This window comes from Ambystoma mexicanum, chromosome 2q, assembly GCF_040938575.1.
Source record: "Ambystoma mexicanum isolate Mex_15411 chromosome 2q, UKY_AmexF1_1, whole genome shotgun sequence".
NCBI classification, from domain to species: domain Eukaryota; kingdom Metazoa; phylum Chordata; class Amphibia; order Caudata; family Ambystomatidae; genus Ambystoma; species Ambystoma mexicanum.
In genome coordinates this window covers 412210786-412234243 of record NC_090924.1, presented here as the reverse complement: position 1 = coordinate 412234243, position 23458 = coordinate 412210786, and the positions used below count along the sequence as shown (strand labels likewise).

Sequence of the window (23458 nt, the reverse complement as noted above, 5' to 3'; positions counted from 1 at the left end):
CTGTAAACCGGGTTGTGTAGTACAGTATTACATAAATGTACTTTTTTTCAGTCCTGGAGGGGTCCAGGGGCACCGCAATGTCCATATCCATTCTGGACCTAGGGGACCTTGATGATAGGAAGTGGCCGGATGGGGTCCCTTAACAAATCATCCTGAAAAGTCTTCTGATCAGCAGGGTATGTCACACAAAACTGTTTAACGTGGGCATACAACCCAGTCCAGTAGAATAGGCTCAGAAGGGTCTGCTGCATCTTTTCTAATCCCAGATGGCCAGCCATCACGTTGGATTGGGGTAACTCCATTACCTCCTTCTCAAACTGTTTCAGGAGTAGGAGCTTGCAATTATTACAGCTTTCCCCTCTTGGATATGCATCCACTGTGTACAGGAGCCAATTCCTGTCAATGAAATGGGAGATAAGGTCATCAGAGTTTGGATCTCAGGTTCTAAGAGTAAGGTGTTATAGGCTTGCTCCAGAAGCAGAGCTGTTCTATGTACTTGAGAAAATTATGTTGATGACAGGTCTGGAACCCATTATATTTGTGAGTCATTTCTTTTAACCTCTGTCATCTCTCTGGCCTGGCTTTTGCACACTTGTTCTCGTCTAGATCTTCCACTTCAATTTCTAGTAATATCTTCTAATAAACCACCTGAACTAGAGGATATCCGGGTTTGATGACGTTGGAAAAGTTCCCCTGATTAAAGAGGACCATCTTTACTTTCCCATGGTAGTTCCCATCGATGACGCTAGTACACCAACATCTAAGGATAGTTTATGGGAAAACCCAGATGTTGGTGCTATCTGCTCATCATTTCCTTCTGGTACTTCAACCTGCAAACCAGTCTTGACTAATGTCTTGCCTCAGAGTGACACTACCATCTCCTTTTCTCCATAGAAAACACATCTGGCAGCCCTGTGAGTGGTTGTGGTAGGGATTAGGGCCATCTTGGTGAGTCACACTATTCTCAGCATCCCTCTTGGTTTTAGGCAACCTATGAATTGGGGTCTGGGTATCCCAGAATGACACTACGTGTTACAGATGGACTTAGGAACACACCAACATTTAAAGGGACTTGCTAAGGGCTTTCACTCTCTATCTTAGTTTGGTCAACTCCCACTAACCCAGTCTCCCCTTTATCCCAGACCTGTCACTAGTAATCAGCAATGGCTAGTACCTAAAGAAATGTGTAACTGGATGAGATGGCTTAAAGGCAAACACCTTATCTATCTACCACTCCCCCATGGAACAATCTAGGTTATCTCTAATCTAAGTTCCCCAATGTGATGTAATGTAAGGGTGTATGTGCCTTCCAAACACTCAGGCTTCACTTGAATATACCCTTCTGCACTCTGTTCCTATTTCTATGGGCCTCAGTATGACTCTGGCAGTAGCCGTGCCGGTAAAAATGACACGGCTGCCGCCAGAGTCATTTCATTCCTGGCACCTGCCAATGGGTAATTACCAGGTTATTACAGCCCCAGCGGTCCCGGTAATTCCCCATTGCCAGGCGCAGGGAAAAATGACTCCCCGTTCTCATTCGAGTCCCATTTGACTCAATGGGAATTGGGAGGACTGTAGCACTGGCACCATTTGTAATGGGGCCGGTGCTACCGTCAAGGTCTGCGAGTGGGTGACGTTCCGCCCGCCAGGTCAGACCTGGCAGGCGGTAAGGCACCCGCTCTCAGAACTCAGAGTATGCCGGCCAGGTAACAACGGTGCTGGTAGCTCACCAGCACCGTTGTTACCATACCAACATACTCATAATGAGGCCCTACGTCTCTCTATCAATATCACTTTCCCTCCTAGTAGTCTCCTCTGTAATACACCACCATATCTCTTCTTCCTGACACTTCCCTCTCTATCCCTATAACATCCCTTTCTCTACTTTCTACCAACACCCCCAGATCTTACTCCCTACTATTCCCCCTCGCCCCTCTGCATACTACTACTAATGGCCCCTCTCCACACTACTACTACTTCACTCCACCCACACCTTCTCCCACAGTCCCTCTCCTTTCACTTCCTCAGTCACCATCTCATTCTCTCCCTACACGCCCTCTGCTAATCTCACTCAACACCTTGCCCACACACTCACACTTAAATACCACTTTCTCCCATCAGCCAATTCCTCAATCTGCACACTCCTTCAGTATTTTTCCTTCATGCTCCTCCACTCCAATCTTTCCACCTGGTCCGTTCACCCTCCATCTCCTCCCTTGTACTTACCAAAATAACCCACACTTCCTGCTGACAAAAGTTGCCTAACCCACTTCACCTCTTTGCTTTGTGAAATGTATTTAATTAATAAAATATTGTATATTCTCACCTGGGGAAGGTCGCTCAGCCAATCATATGGCTGGAACAATGGGCGAGAACAGATTGTGTACCATCTGCTGTGTCCAGCCATCTGAGGCCCTTCTGCGGCTGGGACCGTCTTGATAGTGGGGAGGCATCAGGGAGTGTCTCCCTGTGTCCTCCCCACATGCTCCGACCGAAGGAAACCAAACACTTTCCCATCCCTTCACTCTTCCCTACTTACCTTCTGAACCAGAACTTTGTGCTCCAGTCCTGGTGTGCCCCCCGGCCGCAGCTGCCACCACAGAAATCCTATGGAGGTAGTTATTTTTGGGAGAATGGGCTTGTACCATACACGCTGAGCCCATCAGCCAAAAAAGCAAAAATAAACCATTTGCACCCGGATGAATCCCGAAGTGTGAATGGCTATCATCGCTCGTGATGGCGGGCATTTAACGGCCATGACCGGCCCCATGACAGGGGGTGATTGCCATAAAATCACAATCCATTAGATGAAAAGTACCTTTTGCCTTATTAATAAGTCCTTATGTCATACTTTTCTTAACCACTTAACCAGGCAATTTCAGTGTACTTGCAATGCTCCCTGTCCAACCTCACGCTACTTCACACTGCCTGGACACTTCCACCAAACACGTTTGGCGAGTGTACCAATGTTGCTCCCACTCTCCAGTTACACGCTTCTTCACACTACTGAGCCTGCTGCACCAAATGACCCGTCACACTCTACTTAAGCTGTCAATGTCAGTGTGCGCGTGCTGTCATTGCTCCTCCTCTCCTTTCTCACACTGCTTCGCTACATACTACTCTGATATGCTCCCTAAACCAGGCAATTTCAGCAGACATACAAACATTGCTTCTACTCACCAGCCTCATGCTGCTTCACGCTGCCCAGAGTGTGTCACCAAACTCTGCACTTAAGCAAACATTTTCGGCGAGTGTACAAATGTTGCTCCTCCTTTTCAGCCTTTCGCTGCGTCACGCTGCCCAGACGGCTCCAGTATGCTCTACTTAACCAGGCAAATTCCATGAACATAGTGGCGTCGTACAGCTACCAAAGCTTTGCTCATTTGCACTCCCCAAATGTTGTATTTGTGTTTGAAATGTAGATATTCCACATAGGAGATATTTAATTCCATATATTACCATTGCCTATTGACTGAGATTTAGAAAGAAGTGATGTGTTTGGAAGCAGGTGTACAAATGAGTACATTTTAAATGCGATTTTTGGATGAGCAAGATCTGCATTCCCAGCGGATTCTATGGGCAAAATTATTCATTATTACCTTATCTCAAATACATGCACATCCAGCAGAGTCATGCATGTGAAGAGCCTAGGGACAGAGAGCTAACCTCTTTATGTTATGTTATTTTTATACTGTAACGCGAATGATTTGAAGTGCTTAATCTCCTCCCTCTCCTCTCATTCTATGTCTCTCCCTCTTACACACACACACAAACACAGGTCCCAAGTTCAGTCTGCAGTGAAAGCTGTGCTCCAGGATATAGGATATCTGTGGTCGCTGGGCGTCCCACCTGTTGTTTCCTCTGTGTACCCTGTTTCGATGGAAGTATTTCCAACCAATCAGGTGAGTTCTATCACCACTATACTCACCTATGATTTGTAAGGTTGTGTGAAGTATTTTCTTATGAAATGAAGCAAGATAGAAAGATGTCACTATGTGTAAACAGCCACAGATATGAAGAAGGGAATGGCCTGTTTTACATGACTGCCACACTGCGTCCGTATGAGTCTGTGCTTACTCTCTCTCTGTCTCGTTCTCTATCCTTCTCTCTCTCTAACTCTCTCATAAACAGACAAACACTTGTGCTCACACATGTACATGCACACATGCACACACACACACATAAACAGGCACACACACTTACACTTACACACACATATACTTGCATACGCATTTGGACTGGCATTAAGAAAACCATCGGGAACCATAAGGTTTCAAGGTATCCAAACCCTCTGCTCTAGGGGCAAGGTTACTTTGTTTCAGAATAAAACCATTCAATAAATCAAGTTGCGCTATGAAGTCAGGTTAAAGAGAAAGATACATTCACAGTTTCAATTCTGTCTCTGGGAAGTGGTGTTGCACTTCCAGAAAAGGCCTATATTAACAGCCTGGGTTCATGATCCAAAGGCTCTATTTTAAGGCTCACTTCTATGACTGTATTGACCTCTCCTGACCGGACCTGCGTCCCGTGATCCCCCTTGAGGTTCCTTAATCCACCTCATGCAATGCTGCCGTTCACGAAGCACGGGGATAAGGAGCGGATTGGTAAACTGAGTGTCCTGCAAGGTCTCGCATCAGTACTCAAGGTAACGAGTGCCTCTGGCCCTTGAGATGTGCCGTCTTTCACACAACCATGGTGGTGACCCGCCGATCATCCATACTCAGCTAAGTGCCCTAAAGCTTGCCACGCTGCCCACACAAAGGTATCTAACCCCCCCACCCTATCCAACCTACAATGCTGCTAATTCTAAGCATTACCCACCACAACTCACCACACTGATTAATACCTGCCAGGCTTCTCCTCTCATTACCATGCGTCCACTGCAGTTTATGCAAACCCACAAGCATCCATAACCGTGAATACTAACTCCACAAAGAACCCCTGCTTGTGGCTTTGGTACTAACACAGTGCCCCCACCTCTCCCACTTCACCCAGACCTTCCTCCCACCTCCCTAGCCCTCCCACTGGCGCTCCCTCAATGAATGACGCCCCAAGCACACAGCCTACCTCAGTGCAAAACTATTTATATTGAACTCAAGTGGCAGGTGATTGATCTCGATACCCTCCCCCACCATTCTGCCGCCTACTCGCTGCCCAATCCAACATTCTTCCTCTTTATCCTATATCGGCACTCCCAACAATGCTGTTACCAGGACCGTTAGCAATGCTGTTAGCAACCAGGCTACAAAGGGTAGCACTAACAATGCCAGATTTCATATATTTCACTGCCACAGTAGCAGCATCAGCTCGCCAAAGGTCTCCTGCCATCAACTTGCTGCCACCTGCTGGGCTATCAGAAGGAATCACAATGTCTGGACTTCCCTTCACAAAAGCCACCTCCACAGCCACTGCAGCACCAACCCTCCTGCCAATTCCTGCATCCCAAATGAAACCTGCCCTGCTCTTCACAGGCCCAGAGTGCTAACCCTTATCAACCTCCCCATGCAGCTCTACTCCACTCTGGCACTTCACCCATCATGCCCACTACTGACCAGTCACTGGTTTACGCCTTCTCAAGGTGAGCTCACTAAGAGACATTCTCTCCCATATGTGGATCCACCCACTTAGAGAAGCTACATGCCAGAACTTCCCACCTCAAGCCTACACCCTATGAACTCAGCTTACACCCACTAGGTGATGATAGACATGCCAGACTTTGCACCCATACCTGCTGCCAAATGCTCCGTCCAGAGTGTGAAATGAATCGCACCCCTACCACTAGGATCACCCAGCCTCCAGCAAATGTGTCAGGAGTACTCAACTGTACACTAATTAATGTCCACTCAGTAGGAGCACATGCCATTAATATTCATGACACCATCCCAGACCACCATCTCAACATCTTAGCCATCACAGAATCCTGGCTGCATAGGGCATTAGGCCCCCTGCTCTCACTAGCTATCCCCCCAACTACTCAATTTTCAGGTCATACTGAATTAACGCCCCTGGAGGAGGAATGGCACTCATTGCCAAATTATCTCTCCAGATCAGACCCATTACCATCCCGCCTACCTCAGGATATGAAATGCTACTCCTTAAACATTCTAACAATCCTCAATCCACCTACAACCTGCTTCTTCTATACCGCCAGCCAAACTGCCACAGCCACATCGACATTGATATTTCCCTCTTAATTACCCCAATCCTCAAACTAACTACCACATGTATTATCATGGGAGACTTCAACCTTGGCTTTAAGGACGTGTCTGATCATAATGCTACAGCCTTATCACAAGCACTAGGAGATATGAACTTCACCCAATAGTTATCCTCACTCACCCATGCCAAAGGCTGTATTCTGGACTGGGTGCTCTCAGACAAGGCCCTCAGACAAGGCCACCATTGAAGTCTCAGCCATAAGCACAGAACCTTGGTCTGACCACTCACTCATTGAATTTAGCATTTCCTCACCAACAGTTCAACCTCCCCCCTTCGAGCCCTAGACTGGTCCGTAATACCTGCAAGATCACTCATGAGCTGCTCAACCTCACCCTTCACAGCCACTCCCTAGCCACAAGATTCCACAAGACCTAGCCAACTTTTACCATCATTGCCTGCTACTCCACATTCTGCTTCTCTCCTCACATCTCTGACTTCTCTAAGAAGTCACACTACCTTACCAGCTGCACCTCCTCAGAGGTATTCTTCCTTTCCTCTACTCCCCCCAGAAGCTCACTGTCTCCAGAGCTCAGGTTCTCTCTAGGCTGGACTTCTTCAACAGCCTCTTTCTAAATCTGCCTGCCTCTTTTCTCCACCCTCTGCAATTCATCCAGAACAGGACTGCAAGACTTGTCCTTCGCCTCAAGCCCAGTGATCATATCCCTCCAGGACTGAAATCTCTGCACTGGCTCCCAGTGGCTGCGAGGATTAAGTTCAAAACACTCTGCATTGTCCACAAGGCCTTCTGGGGCCCCATTACCTTCAACTCTCTCCTGCTAAATATCTTCCTTCTCAAGTCGCTTATCCGCCTCCAACTCCCTCAGGGTCAGTCGCTTCCCCAAGCAACTAGTTGGTGGTAGATCTCTTTCTTTGGCTGGAGCCTCCCTCTGTAACAGCCTCCCTGCCTCTCTGAAAATTGAGGAGAACAATCTCCGGTTCCGGAAGCACCTCAAGACCTTCCTCTTTGCCCCTGCTTTCTCTCCTCCCCTCCCCACCAGTTGCGCACCTGCACTACCCCCTGGCAACCCTTGCATTCCGGGGCTGGTTCTGTATCCCTACAGCCACCTACCAGCACTTGACACCTGATGCCTGCACTTACCCATTCACCTGCCACCAGCTGGCCGCACTTCTTATTTATTGTTCCTATTTATTGTTTCTATTTATTTACTGTTATCCTATGTACTGCACTACCCTTCCCCCCTTCCCCTTCATACTTTTGCCCTTCCCCACCTCCCCTGCACTTGCACAATCTCAATGTCACCTGGCCTAGTAAGATCGTTGTCTGTCTTCACTCTGTTCCCCTCCCTTGCCTCGTTGAGCCTTGAAAAAATTGTGTATAGGCACATTATAAATGCCATATTATATCATATCATCATATCATACAATGGACCAGCATGCACCAATTAAATCCAAAGCCACTAAACTGCACAAACAACACAAAATAACTTTTCTCCATTACGATAGAGCTGGAACATCCTATCCCAAGAAGCACCCCAACACGCACAGACAAAGCATACTGTACACCAATTCAAGATGCCCTTGCCATTAAAATTGACTCACTAGTTACCAAAATGAGTGCAAAAAAATCCACACTGGTGGCAAAAGCCCCTACCCATGAGGATTATGAGCACCACCAACAGCTCCTCCCCCGCCCCCTGAGCCATTCATGTTCTCCCAAGTCTCAATGGAGACTGTTCAGGCTGCCATCTCGTCAATCAAGTCTTCGACTCCTGCCCAGCTCGAATAGTTCAGCTTGGTGCCCCCACCCTTGCACCCATCATTACACACTTTGTGAATGCCTCCTTTTGCTCAAGAAAAAGTCCCTACAAGTATAAATTCATCCTGGATCACACCTCTCTTCAAGACACCTTCCCTGGTTCGACCATCCTCACTTCTATTGTCTCCTCACTACTGTCCCTTTCCTACTTAACATACTGGACCGCATTGCCTATTCTCAAGTACATTGCTTCTTAGAACAGAACCTCATACTTGAAACTAGACAGTCTGCCTAAACACAGCACCAAAACTACCCTACTGGACTTTACAATCCAAATAGAACACATCAGAGACTCAGGCAACCTAGCCATCCTCCTCCTATTAGATCCTTTGACTGGTTTCAACTTGATAAATAACGACACCTTGTTCCCTCACCTAAATGTGCACTTCCACTTCTCCCCTGAGGCCTCAACCAGGATCAAATCATTTCTTAGTGAACGCATTACTAGAGTGTGCATTGGCAATTCCGCAGCTGACCCTATTTCAGTCTCCCTTGGAGTCCCCAGAGGGTCCTACCTGTCACCAAACTCTACAATACATATATGAAATCTCTTTTCAACCTCCTTGACACCCGAGGCATCATCTACATCATCTTTGAAGACACCACTTGAATACTCATCCCTATCACCAGCAACTACACTCTTGACACTGCTACCAATAACAGAATATACAGCAGCATCCAAAACTGGATGGCCTCCCACAAACTCTGTCTTAACGAAGATAAAACAGAGCTCCTTATAGTGGGCTCACTCTACCAGCTAAAAAATCTCGATAGTGCCTTCACCTCCCATTGCGTCGATGGCACTACTATCATGATTCTTAAGCATGTCAAAACTCTGGGTGTCCACTTGGAAGTTGAGCTAACCATGACCAGTCACATCAATGCATTAGAATCTTCCACAGACGACACCTATAGGCTCATGTCCCTCAGCAGACAATTACTTACCACCAGAATCTGCCTCACACTAGCGAGAGTACTCATCCTCAGCAAATTAGACTATTGCAATGTCCTGCTCATGGGCACGTCAGCCTCCAACTTGGACAAACTCCAACTGTTGCAGAACAAAACTTTGCACACAGCATTAGGCTGACAGCGATGAGATCACATTTCAGCAGCCAGGCTTGAGGCCCACTGGTGGCCCATCAAAGCTTGCATGTACTTTAAAACTCTGCCTCTTTCCAACCGCTGCATCCACAAATGGGCCGCCCTCTACCTCAACAAACGTGTTAACCGGAAACCACCGGTGTGTTCCATAACATCTGGCTCCAGCACTACTCTAGTCATCCCTTGCTTCAAAAACAAGAGAGCAGGAGGGGTCAGTTTCTTTGTCACTGCACACGCTCTTTGGAACACCCTGACAGCTCACATCAGAAACAATCCATCTTCTGCTTCATTCAAAAAATCTGTAAAAACCTGGCTTTATCACAAATACAAATAATGCTCTTATCTTTTGTCTCTGCCTGTTGAAACTGTTTAGCTGTAACTCTGGAACAAATGCAGTGATACTCCTGGGTGTGGGCGTTACCTTAATGTAATACATAAATAAATAGATGATTTTCTACCACATGCAGACCAGAATAAATATCTAATCTATCTTAACTATTGATTCACTTTAAATACACAGAGTTGTGCATTGCGCTTTATTCTTCTTTATCCACTCATCCATTAGCAATATACACAAAGTTTATAAGTAACATTAAATAGTTTTGAAACAAAACTTGAAATGGAGCTCCTTTATGAGCATGAGTCAATACTGCAAAACTTTCACTCTCCCTAACTTGAAACACCTGTGTAATCAGTCTCTCCTAATCTTCTTTATGCTATGTTATCTTGCATTTGTATAGTGCATCCTGTCATAGTTTATGGCATCAAATCGTTTTGCCTCTCAGAGAGGCAGAGGAGGAGTATGGTAGACCATTCAGCAGTGGTAGGGAGAATCAAGGTATGGTGGTAGGGATGAGGCTGAGGGATAGATAAGATGCACAGGAAGCCATGATAATTGTTAGAAGAGTTATGTGTACAATTGGACCAAACTTATCGTGGGACTCAATTGTATTCTAAGGCGTGCAGCACTGCGAGGTGAGATAGCTGGAAAGGAGTCGCTCTCTGTGCAAAGGGGTATGTCTAGAAATTACTGGTGAGCATGGGCATGGGCATGTCAAATCCATGCCCAAGAAAACAACAGATGACAAGGCCCTTAGGCTTACTTCCCTTACTTCCCTAGGCACCCAACAGATTTGGGAGTGTTTGTATGTCAGAAATCCACATTTGCCAGGTCTGCAAGAGCGCTCAGAAAAGGGAGCAAAAAAGATCACATTTTCTGGTTTACTCATTTATGTCACGGTGACCAAAAGCCTTTGCTTTTGTGCAAAGTGCTTAAGGACACAAAGTCTGAGTATGGCTAGACTTAGAGCCTTTCACAATGTAATGGTGAGCCAAGGCATGTAAAAAACCATGCCAAGTAAACACTGCGTGTAAAGCTCTTTGACATATTCCTCTAAGCCCAGCACAGTCACAAATGACCACGTTCTGTATATGGGTAAGCTGGAAACAAATATGGGACCATTTATCTAAGGGTGGGGTTTTGACCACCGCTTCCATGAGAGCAGAAGCTCCTTTTGGCCTTCCTGGCAGTTTCTGAGTCCTGCTAGAGCCTTTAAGGTCATTGGAATATTGGTGTGTGAGACAGGAATCCTCTTAGGCTGAGGCAGTGGTGCACTTATGAGAGTTCTTTTACATAACTCAGACTTTGACTAACCTTCTCACCCGGAGCTGCAGTTACTGTGTACTGTTAATACAGGGCATCATGCGAATCTTAGGTTAAAACCTAACATGGATAAAGTCTAGTTAAAAGATTAGATTTACAGGTCTACCTTCATTTTCTTTGTGTGTGTGTGTGTGAGTTTACCTGCTAATGTATGGCTGCTTGAAAATTAGACATTTAAAGCAAAACATTCTGACACTTCAACATAATATAACATGACCTAACCTGTTACGGAGTTGGCCAAAATGACCAAGTTGAAAAGCCTGAATGAGTGATTTGGCCGAATTTTGGCCGTTCGAAAATTCCGAAAGACCAATAAATTTGACCAAATTATGCATTCGGTACTGAGGGCTGCAGGGGTGTCCCCCACACCATTGCTCACTATAATGTGAGCAGGGGTTGCAGGGGTTTCCCCCGCAGCTGTCCTGAAAAAAAAAATGAAAAAAGGAAAGGACCCTGCAGCACCAGTTCTTGATCACGGAAGTGAAAGGGAACAGGCTTTGCAGGGACACAGCAAGTCGGAAGGAAGGTAAGTAGGGGGTTGGGGGAGTGTGTTGGGGGTGTGGTGTGGGGTGTGAGTAGGGGTGTGGGTGGGGGGTGGATAGGGGTGTGGGTGGGGGTGTGGGTAGGGGTGTGGGTGGGGGTGTGGGTAGGGGTGTGGGTGGGGGTGTGGGTAGGGGTGTGGGCCAAGTCAGAAATGTTCAGGGGAGAAAAGACCGAAGGTTATTTCAGAAAAATAATCTTCAGTCTTTCCTCCCTCGAACATTTCTACCTCGGTCTTTCAACCCCGATCCACCAGCTACTATATAAGGAAACTGAAATCATATTTTCCCTCCTAGAGACACTAGATCCACCAGAAGTAAGGACATGTGCAAACTTGATCTCTGCTGTTGCAGGAAGGAAAACCACAGAATTGAGGCCATCTCTGTTTTTCCTCACGATTCCGGCATCCCCTCCGCATCAACACCCGACTCACTCCCTCACTTCCACATTTCAAGAAGGAGTACAATACACTAATCTTTATGGAATGACTCCTAACACCTAGGACCACAGACCCTCCACTAGCCACCCTTCCTGAGATTGGTTGATGTGATCCCCACTGTTTCCTCTGCTGGTTGCTTGTAGATCCATTTCCGCCAAATTGCCTGCTTTCTCCCATTATTAGGTCCCTACTGCCTAGTATCTCTGCTTTCCCTATACTTTGTAAAGCACTATACCAACAATAATAAAAAATAATAAATGCTGTTCAGGGAAGGAATGAGGCTGAGCAGGATAAATACATGACAGCTTGCTGATTCTTGACATGTAATAAGAATGCAAATCTAATCACGCATTCTCTGCACGCAGACTGTGACAAAATGACTACTGCTCTGCAGGAGTACATGGATGAGGAGTGGATACAATTGCTACTTAGCCCCACACTACTACTAAACCAGCAGTGATCCCAATCCAAAAGATAAAATTGGCATAGTCTGTTAGGTATACCTCTTTCGCCTCTTTAAGGTAGCATGGCCCTAGGGCAGGTTATAGTTTTCAGGAGGTGTGTGTTAGGGAGAATTCTCCAGAATGGCTAATTTCGCTTACCTACTGAGTCCCTCAGCAGCTTTGCTGGATTTCTAGGATTTCTTTTTATCACCTGGTAAGAGTGTGAGCCTTTTTCCCCACTCTTACATATGTTTTGCTGTGTGTTTAACATTTTTGTGTTCATAGACTGTGGAGCCTCACCTACTCCACATGCATCATCTTTTTACTGTGTGTCACACAGCACCTTTAGTGCAGTGACACCGGGTTGTCTTTTTCAGACTTCCCCCTTTAAACTTTAAACATTGACTTTATTAGTCTTTTTAAATTCACAGACCCAGTACAACCTATTTTACATAGAGTACTGGAAAGGATTAGTAGTTATCCCCTTTTTGTCTGTCTCTCATGGAACATTGTTTTGTTCCCCTTTCTTTAAGATTTGGCTGGTGGCAGTGGTATCTGCCATAATTTTCCTTACACAGTCTATGAAAATAGCCTTGGTACTGTTTTAGGCTAAGTTAGTAGCCTCAAACTTTAATCCGCTGGACCCCATTAACTTTTATTTGGTTCCGGCTGGGTTTATTCGCCATTTCTTTTTGTAAAGGTTTTTCTTGGGTTTTACTCTGCGCACCAAACCAGGTTTGGTTCCTTTGTACGTCGTCCTTTGGCAGGCTTCTGCACAGAAGCCCTCCGTAGGCGCCTGAGAGTCTGGGTAGACAGGATGTGAGGGAGGGATTTTAGGACCCCTTCACAGGGTTCCCTTGGAAACCCAAGTTGCACTCTTGTTTTATTGGCTAGGTGACTGTCCTGCCATTTTGCTCACACTTCATTTTGATCTTAACTTGTCCAGAATTGATTGGGTGTTGTGTAGTATTTTAAGAGTGTGATTCTTCTGCTGCTTTATTTAGTGAACTGTTTTACAAATGAATGTGTAAATAAATGTATATTCTTTTACTCAGAAATCTTTAGCCAGTGTTTGTTTGAATCATAGTAATTGCTGTCCTTTGTGTAAATATTGATACTGCTCACTTGCTCTTGAGATAAGTCTGGCTGCTCAGCCATCGCTACCACTTTACTGTGTAGTGCAGGCTTGTACCAAAGTTGAATTTGTACTTGCACTTGTAGTCTTAATTGTGTGTGGTATTCCCAAAGAGTACTGCATATGATTCTGCCTAACAATTGCTAATGTAATTAAATCTCGTAATAAAAAAAGAATGATAACTCAGACAAAAATGTTCTCCAAGGAAAGATCCTTGGATCCAGAGGGTGATTCCCTTCCCCTGGATTTTTAAGTGGGATTGCAAGAGTGTCTCTTTATCTCACAGTTCATTTGTGTCTTCACTGGACTTACAAAGTTCTTTATTCAAACAACAAATAAGTATTTCTTTTGCTCTTCTTGTAACTTTTGCAGATTGCCTGGTATACTCCTCTGCAACAAATTTTGAGGGGTCAGTAATGCGAGGCGGACAAATACTTATGTTTTTATCCAAATTAAACACTTTATTAAAGATAAAAAGTGCAAATGAATCCTCACTAACCAACGCTATCAGGGAGTTTCCTAACTAGTCTACGTTCTAAGGGTAGAACTCCTAACATAAACAAAATTGGCCATCACACTAAACAACAATACATTCAAAGTAAATCATAAACAACATAAACAAATGAATAACCAACAACATGTCATTTGGATGACCTTCACCTGTCCCATATAAATCACTTCCAGAGGATTGCTCAAAGTCAATGTCCCAAGTGTTCAAATGGGAAAGTAACGTCTTGAATAAGCTCTTGTGAGTTCCAAAGGAAACATAAGTTCACCAAACAAAAATACACTGGTAAGAGTTCTTCAGCTTTCCTTATACACCACCGTTCAGGTAGTTCTACTTTCACTTGATACTTTAGAATTGTTAGGTAGCTTAAAGAAAATTCTCATCGACCTCCACAGGTAAGCAAGGAACTATTCTTTCTTAGGCTATAAGAAAAGGGCAGCCTTTTTGCCTCTGTCTTTTTGCCACCAATATAATCTTCCTCTGCTTCCAAACTGATTTTCTTTTCACTTCAACAGTTTCAGCATTTCAGATTGTTGATGCAATGTTCAACCATCTGACAATGTAAAATTCATGTTTTTCTTTTACGCACAAACACTTCAACTTGCTTCAGAAACATATGTGATACATTTTCATTGTATGCTGACCTCTTCACAATAATGAACAGTCTTTTACTCGCTCCTACTCTTACGCAAGTTAATCCATAGCGGGTAGCAGTTACCAGCAAGGGTTTTAAAGTGAACCTGAACACAGAACTTCACTCACTGGTTCTAGGAACACTGTGGTTGTGGGCTGCTTCCACTTCCCGACTTCTATTCCTTCTGCTACTATGTTAGGCACTCTTAGGACACACACCCCTCTGCAGCACTGGTGTCTGCAGTCCGGCCTTAACCACCGGGAGTCTCCTTTACTCCACTATCCCTTGGCTTGCTTCTGTACACGGGCTTCAGTGTGTAGCGCAATCACGGCTCTGCAATCACAGCCACTAGGCACACCTGGGAAGACCTTCAATCTCGACACATCTCTCTCAGTGCAGGACTTGAAGGTGAAATCTGATTTCCTCTTGCCCCGCGTCGCTTAAGTGAACACACTTCCTCATGAAGTGCAAGCCTCATGCTCTTTTTCTTCTATTAGTACTGCCAGCCCTCCAGCTCCTGCTCCAGCTCCATTCACAACTCATTCTGGCACACATTCTCTCATGCCTCTTAGATGGGGCAATTAACTTCAGGTGCAGGCCTTGATTGATAATTGCCTGACCCTGCGAAGGCTGTTAGACCTATTTGCCTGGCCTTCAATTCTACATACCTCTTCAGTCCTCTTCTCCATCTCAGTCCCAAAGGCATTCAGGAACATGCAGTTTATTTTAGAAGAATTTGATTTTTCCACTTCTTTTATTTGAGAGAAAGCCATCAAAAGGGAGGGATCAGGGGGAAACTTAAAAGGGGTTCCTTCAGTCTTCCTGGTCTGATTCTCCCCCCATGTGATCCTCCCACAGTATCCCATCCCAAGGGTCAGAATCAGAAAGCGCCTGCCTTTCCCTGGCCACATGAGGATGGTCCAAGATCAGGTTCCAGGGGAGAATCCCATCACATTCTACACAGAATCCTTTAAGGGTTTTTCAGATCCTCCCGTACACTCCGCTGCCAGGTATCTTCCCACAATGTTAGAATATTTACACAAATTCAGGTGCCTGGTGTACTTTTCTGCCAGGACTTCTTTCATGTGCTTCTCAGATCCACGGGCATCTTCACTCAATGTCAGCATTTCTTTTAAAACTTGTGTGGACTACCTGATGTACTCCCCCATCAGGAATCCTTCTATGGGTTTTTCAGATCCCCTGGTATACTCCCGTGACTGGTATCTTCCCACAATGTCAGCTGCCTGATGTATTTACCCACCAGGACGTCGTATTTGTTTCACTGTTCTTTTAACTATACCACAGCAGCATATACTTTGAGGTGCTTGGTAGATTTGCCATGGCAACAGTTGCTTCAGCTTTCCCCCAAACTGGCATCTCATGCATCTGTACTTGCTTAGGGTTTGTTGCTGTACTTTGCTTGTCTGTATTCAAATATTCTACTATGGGCATTGGGATTTGTCTGCATTCACACCACTTTTCAGTATTGTACATATTAGCAATCTCACATTGTTCAATCACTCCGTTGCATGCTTGTCGGTATGCCCCAGGGTCCTCAACCATCTTGGGCAGACTCACAAGATCTTCCCAGCATATATGACCCTTAGCATACCTCTGCATATAAGCTGACTCACTGGTTCAGCTACTCGCACTGTGCAGACATTCTTCAAGCGTCCCCAAAAGCTATGTGGTCATTCGTCGGCTTTCTTCTGTGGCCTGGTCTGGAGAGCGCTGCCTCTCTGCGTGCATCTACCTCCAGGAGCTCTGCTGCAGCTCACAGTGCTTCCATGGTCCTTCCACGTGATCCACCTCTCCTTCCTTCTCACCACACTGGTGTGTGTGTCTCGTGTTGGTGAGCTGCCTTTACACTGTTCTATCCCTCACTGCCCTTTTCATTAGAGCTGAGACCCTTTTTCAATGTCTCGTGCACTTTAGGTCCAGCAAAACAACTAGTATGGATGTTAAACTTCAGTCTTCTCCTGGTTTGCATAAACTCCTTCCTTCTTGTGAAAAACCAGAGTGTGTTTCTCAACCTAGTCCCCAGGGACCCCGTACTCATGTGGCCAGGGAAAGGCCATCACTTTTGGATCCCGACCCTGGGGGTGAACAAGCGAGGGAGGAAAACCTGGGTAGCGGGTCCTCGGGACTGGGGGAGAAGCACCTGATGGTGAGACATGGTACACCCCTTTTTCCACAACCCATCTAACCCGTATCCCTGCTGATTGTATGGAAAACTACAGCTCCCATAATTCCTCCCTACTTCACATTGAAAACAATGCTGAGACAACGAATGAGGCCAGGAAGATTACCTCTACTGACTTGCAATGGCTCTGTCCCTTTAATGAGACCATTCAGAGTCAGGCACGTAATCCTAACTATACACACCTGCCACTTGTTAACACTCCCTGGCAGGATAAAAGGTGGCACACACAGGCAAACTCTGAGCAAGACCGGTTATGAGAAGTAGAAGCTCCTTCGGGGCTGATGCAAACTAGGCTGTGGAAGTTGGAAGGTCAAAGGGCTGATCGGTAGTTACAGAGAACGAAAGAGAGCCAGGCAAGAATTCCATACTTCCCAGAAGCAGTAAGCATTCCAAAACTGAAAGCGAGTGAGCTGGAAAGGAGAAAACTTCAAGGTGCTTTGGAGCTGCCTGCTACCCTCCCGGGAGAATGGCGGAGTTGGGGCAGAGCATAGGAGGTGTTGGTAACGACCTTGACTGCTACATGACGGTGATGAAAGGAGCCCAATTAGCATGACTGGTGAGTTATCGAAGGCAACAAAAGCCTGATTATTTTTAAAAGCAAAAGCAACTGTTGCTGAAAGTAGAAGGTTGCACTTGTGTCGATAGAACGTTCAATAGAAAGGACAATTGTTGTATTGTGGGAAAGTATACAAAGTAACAGAGTGGTCGTGTGAGGCGGAATCACACATTCGAAAGCCTCTGTGAAATGTTCTGAATTGAAGTGCATTAAAACGGGAACCAAAGGCAAGAAAGTCCTTGCGATCCCAAAGGAAAGTTGTATAAGTGGAAAGCAAAGTATGTGAACTCTGGATATGCCAAGAGGGCAAAGTATATACACTTTTAAAGAGGCCAAGAGGGCAAAGTAAAGAGAATAAGAAACTACAAGTACCAAGAATCATTGGTGTTGCGAGGTGGTGAAGATTGATTGTTGAAGTGTTTAAAGAGAGGTTGAAGTGGTCATGCAGAGGTATATGGAAAATCCTTGCAGTTTCGAAAGTCCTTGACAGCAAAAAGATATAAAGATAAAACGTGGGGAAGGGAACCTCCACAATGTGAAAGACAGGCTTGAACCCAGCTGAGGGAAGCCTGTGATGAATTGTGACAAATGAAAGACAGTGGGGGACTGAACCCCCACAAAGAGAAAGACAGGCTCGAGCCCGGCAGAGGGAAGCCTGTGCTGAACTGTGAGAAAGGGAAAAGGTAATTGTAGAAAAGAGAGGCAGGCTCGAGCCCGGCGGATGGAAGCTTGTGTAGAAATTGTGGCAAAGTAAAAGTCAAGAGAAGAACTGTGTGCAAGACTTATAGAACTGTGACACCCACCTATCCTTTTGAAGAAACTCTCAAGACCCTGTTCTGCTGTACGTGGGGAAGGGAGTTGTTATCTAAGCCATTCAGGCATTTCTTTTAAGATACTATTTTTCCTTTTGCATTCCCTTTACATATTTGTCATTTAAGAAGGAGGGCAAGGTTTTTTTTTAGTTTTTTAGTATTGGCCTTTTTATTTTGACTATACTGACTTGGATAGTTTGTTATTTATTTAATGGTCGAGACTACTCCCATTCTAGAGTTAGGGCCAGTTAGGAATTTTATCAAACCTGTTGGGTGTCCTGACCCACGTTTAAGCTACCCTGCTACAACATTTGGTGCTGTGGGCTTAGAAAATTCAAGATGGCAGAAAACCCACATGTGCGCTGAAATCCAGGAAAGCTGCGCAGTTTGTGCGCCCACCAAAATGGTTGCCTCACTTGCCACCCACCAGTGCGAGAATGAAAGGCCGGGTTGCCATGAGGGAAATGGGTTGCCAAAGGAAAAACAGTAGCGCCGGTTAGCTTCAAAGCGCTTTAAAACCACCATTGGACTACCCGCACAGTAGTCTGAAACCATTGGGAATGGCAATGCTGATTGCCAAATGCAACCTAGAATTGTGGGGAATTCATTTCTTAAATCCCAAAAATGGGTGCAGTACCAGTACTCACCACTATCCAAAAGCCGGCGTTTTAAAACCACTCTGTGTGTTTTTCTGAAGGCAAGCAAAATGCCTATTTCAAACCTTGCAACATGTGCAAAATATTCACTGAACACCAGCAGACATTTGGCAGAATGGAGTTTTGTGTGCCTACAAAATCTGGGAAATGAAGAGCCCAAAAACAATGCTTATAACAAAAATGCTATGGAGTCAGCAGCTTAAGCCTAACTGAAACTGGATTTAAAACCACCAAAATCGAAAATGTTAAATTAAATGAGTGACCTATGTTTGGTGTCACATGCCTTTGTAACTGTTGAAATGTCATAGTTTTGCACTTAGAATCAGCCTTCTAGCTGCATGTGTAAAATTACAAGTTATTTTAAAAGCAACAAAAGTTAGCTGAAGGTCTGGCTTAAGGAACTTGATTTTGCCTAGCAACTACCCATCAGCAGTGAAACTTGAGTCACCACTGTGTTCCCAGGCCAACCTTCCTTTTGCTGCCCAGGCTAAGGATATGCCATCTATCTGATAATTGAATTTCCTGTGCTCTGCCAGAGAGTGAACAAAGCCCTCTCCACTCAGGCAAAGGTTTTTTATTACAGACGTCGTAAAAAGTGGCTTCCTCCTGGAGAAGCTGGGAGGAGCACTGCCTGTGAGAAGCAAGCTGGATTGGCAGAAACTGGAAAGACTGGTTTCTGTACCATGTGACCTGAAAAGACACACCCCTGCAGCAAGGATATGGTTTTATAAAAAGGGGGATAATTCATAGAGCGGACATGTGAAAATTTTATAAATGATACCATAATTCTTGTGATTTTTCTGCCCACAGTTTAAGACGTGGTAGGAACCGGTGGTATGTTCAGGGGGGTTTTAGCGGAAAAGTGGATATTACTCTAAATGTGTGCATGTTAAAAATCTGAAACTTCATCAGTTAATGTCCCTACCCCCTGCACACATGTATGTAAAGTTGGGTCCATGTCGGAAATTGAAAAAGCAGTTAAAAAGTCAATTATGTACACTCTTTGAATGCAAGCTCCGAGAATGAGCAGATTTGGACATAGACATGGCTAAATTCAGCCACACCATGTATATGTAATTTTAAACAAATGTGTACCTGTGCAAATATGTTTTTAGGTCAGATATAGATTGTGTGTAAAGTTGACAGGGGTGGGTTCTCTGTACCATAAACAGACCTCATCCTGATGACACTTCATTTCATTCCCCCAATCAAGTAAGAAATGGAAGTTTGACCAATTAGAAGCTGAGAGAGAGGTAGGGTCAGTGATGCTAGAACACACCCACATTCTAAACACATAAAAGCAGACAGTCAGGACACATAGAGAGCTTCAAAATCCATCTGCCGCTGGAAGCCCTGCCGGAAAAATCCATACTTACCTCCATCAACCTCCAGAGAGCCAAACTAGAGACTTCAATCTATCCAGAACTAAGAGACCAGACCAGAGAGACCCAGACCAGCAGAGAGAGTGACCAGAGCCCAGTCCAAAACCCTGACCAGATCCATGGCGAGGCCCATTTCACTCAAGAATATAGTGTGAGTACATAGCAAACTGTGTAGAACCAAGCTTTTAGTTTAAATTCATCTAATTCAATCTATTTAACCTAAGTAGAACTGCTTGATAGCTCCAAATCTGTCACCTGTCATTCTAGCTGCAAAAAGCTGCACTTGTCTTTTTGAAACTTTAAAATTTCAAATCTGAAAAACGACCTTTATTTAATCGCTCATATCTCCGCAACCGTTTGGGCTAGAGACTTGCAATAACTTTCATCTGAAAGGTTAGAATCGTGGCTTTCCTACGAACCTAGAACCGCATTCCTACCCCTTATAGTTTTACCGCAATCGCGGAACACGCATCTGCGAATTTTACCGCGATTTGCAATTTCTTCACATGTAAAAACGGCTGCTTGCCTTCCATTTGCCAGAAATTCGTTTGACCTGCTAATCATTCCTGCATCATTGCCAGTGTGAGCCTGGACTAATATTAACTAGATACCACTCACCCTGAACCTCTGAAAGGGAATTAAAAGCGTTTCCAGCATATTTTTTAATTCATTGCCAGCACATATCAAAGCAATTTGGGCCTGTGTTTTCAAACTTCTGTAGTCTAAGCTTGCTGGGGTGAACTTAATCACGTTTGATTGCATTTCTGAGAACTGTGTGTTTTCCTTCCATTTCCTTGCCTTGCATCAAGGGGGGGAGGGGATTGCCAGAGAAAAGTGATTACATTGTTTGGTTGAAATCATATTGAGTATTTTCTGTACTGCATTCATTGAATATTGCATCCACCTGAGCTTACATAAAGCATCCTCTACCACATTATACTTTTGTTCCTATTTACCAGTGTGCTACCTTATCCATTCATGTCAACTCATTAGTGATTATAAGAAGTGTGCTAGTGCCAGATTCTCCGTTGTTGATCTTTATCATATCAGATTAAGTGTGCTATTCAATTATTAATTTATTATAAAGTGGGATATATATACCTATTGTTTAAATTATCAAATAAACCTTTTAACTTGCAAAACAGAACTACTTCTTGGCTCAGTGGGGTCAGGGGGATTCCAAGAGAGGGGTGTTATATAAGGGTAGTCATCCAGAACGCATGAACTGGACCTAAAGATATCTCAATAAGGGTTTTCATTCAGTATTCTAGACTAGGCGTTAACTTGGCTGTAGTGCTGAATTGAATCCTCTTACAAAGTGGGGGCTCGAGCCGAGACGTTGGGTTAGATTTACCATTTGTGCAGATTAATACAGTGTGCTAACTGACGGGATACATACATCCAGTCGGATCACCACGCTGCATTACGCTGTGAAGCATTCCTCAAAAGGGACACTCCAAGAAAAGTTCTGTTCTGCAAAAATAAAATACAAACTTCTGTAAGTCAGGACAGAGACCAATCTCTAGAATGACGACCTTAGTAGACATGAAAATAGCCAGAGAGCACCTCTTGCATAAGCTATTTGTGAGAGGTGAATGGACCGAACAGGGCCAGGATGTGTGGTTGCAGGCCATCACACAACAGGTCACTGAAACAGGGTCAGATATATATAGAGATCAGGGTCCCTTACATGTGGCCCTGAGTGAACTATATATGGCTCCTAAAGCCAAAGAGGAACACAATAAGATTGCCAGGATAGCAGCATACCTGTACCTATACGTTGGAGACATGCAGGATAGATGTGCGGAAAGCCAAAATCTGGCAAATAGGCAACAGATGGCATTACAGAAGGCCCAATCTGATCTGGACTCTTCTGAGCAGAGGCTGCAGAGGAGCCAGGAGTCAGAAAATGACAGCAGACGGTACATCACTAAAATAAAGGAGGATATGGATGTGCTGCAAAAGGAAAAGTCAGAACAGGATACCAGATTTCTGGCCCTACAGAAGGAGCACCAAGACAGTTTGGACTCCTTACTGCAGAGCCAGAAAAAGCTGGAGCAACAATTAGACTTTAACAGGGCATGCACGGAGCAGGTAGCCACCCTGCAAAGTCATCTAGATAGAGTGAAGGTAGAGAGCAACAAGCTGATCTTGAAAGACCTGGATACCCAGGCAGAGTTTGATGAGGAGCGCCAAAAAGCTGGTGCCCTTCAACGGCAAAGGGACGACCTGGCGGCACAAATGCAGGCTCTTAGTCAGGAAAGAGACGCCTTAGGCCAGGAAGTCTGCCATTTAAAAAGGAAAATGGAAGAAAATCACCTGGCCCACCAGGGGCTGGGTGACCTCCAAAAAGAAAACCAGAACTTGGTAGAGCACACCAGAAGGGTGGAGGATGCTCTAGCAAGAAAGGAGCAGGCCAATAGGGACACAGCTCAGGAGGTAACCCTCCTGCAGCAAAGACTGGCCCAGTTCTCCAGGACCAACCAGGAAGCACAGAGGGAAAATGAGGCCCTCTGTCAACACAATGATAGGCTCCAGCAACAGGTAGCGATGCAGGAGAAACTGATAGAGTCGAGTAAGGCCTTAACAGAGGAACTGAAAGCACAAATGCAGGCTCTTGCATTGCAACAGGGAGCAGGGGCGGATAGAGATGAGGTCCGCTGGGAAAGAGAGACTCCTGACCATAACCGCAGGAGCCCTAACACCAGGGGCCTTCATCTTCCCCAGTCCCTGGACTCTACCACCCCCGTGTCCCCTGGCGCACATGAGCACAGGGCCACAGGGATGGCAGATTACTATCCAGCTAAGAGTATGGGGCTCATAGGCCAGTACCATCCAGGAATGGAGGGGTGGGCATCCGGGTATGGGCACCCAAGTACAATACAGTTCAGTGGGGAACCCCAGGAGAGTAGGCCCATTAAGGGCATCCTGAAAACCTCTGCCCAGTTAGGTCAGTGGAGGGGGTACCCATCAAATCCTGACAGCAAGGAGGAATCTGAAGACTCCTCTGAACTGCGCAGGACACAGGAGACCAGGTCCCCACATTCTGCCAGCCATTCCCAGGCTCGCAGAATCCGGGAAAACCTGGAAGAACAGACGGGAACCTCTGGGAGCAGTGCCTCTGAGTCCGAGGAAGAATGGACAAGGGTTACCCGAACCAAAAAGGCCAATAAGGCAAAAAGGGCCTTGCTTAAGGACCCCTTAAAGCAGATTAAGGCGATCAGGAGCGTCATCACGCCTTACCATAAGAACGCTAAGTATTCTGTTTGGGAGCACTTAGAGTTGTTTGAACAAATGATGGAGACTTTCCATTTGAAGGACAGCCAAAGCTGTATTCAATATGTAAAGTGGACATTCTCCCCGGAATACTCCAGTTTCTTTGCGGGG

At 45.3% G+C, this 23458-nt stretch overlaps 1 protein-coding gene across 1 annotated transcript in view; it reads left to right on the top strand.

Moving 5' to 3' along the window:
- LOC138568720 (vomeronasal type-2 receptor 26-like) overlaps nt 1-23458 on the top strand; it is a 50208-nt gene that overhangs the window by 1137 nt on the left and 25613 nt on the right. The window contains exon 2 of the mRNA XM_069646503.1: nt 3779-3902. Coding sequence (XP_069502604.1) covers nt 3779-3902 — 124 coding nt within the window. The remainder of the gene's footprint in view (nt 1-3778; nt 3903-23458) is intronic.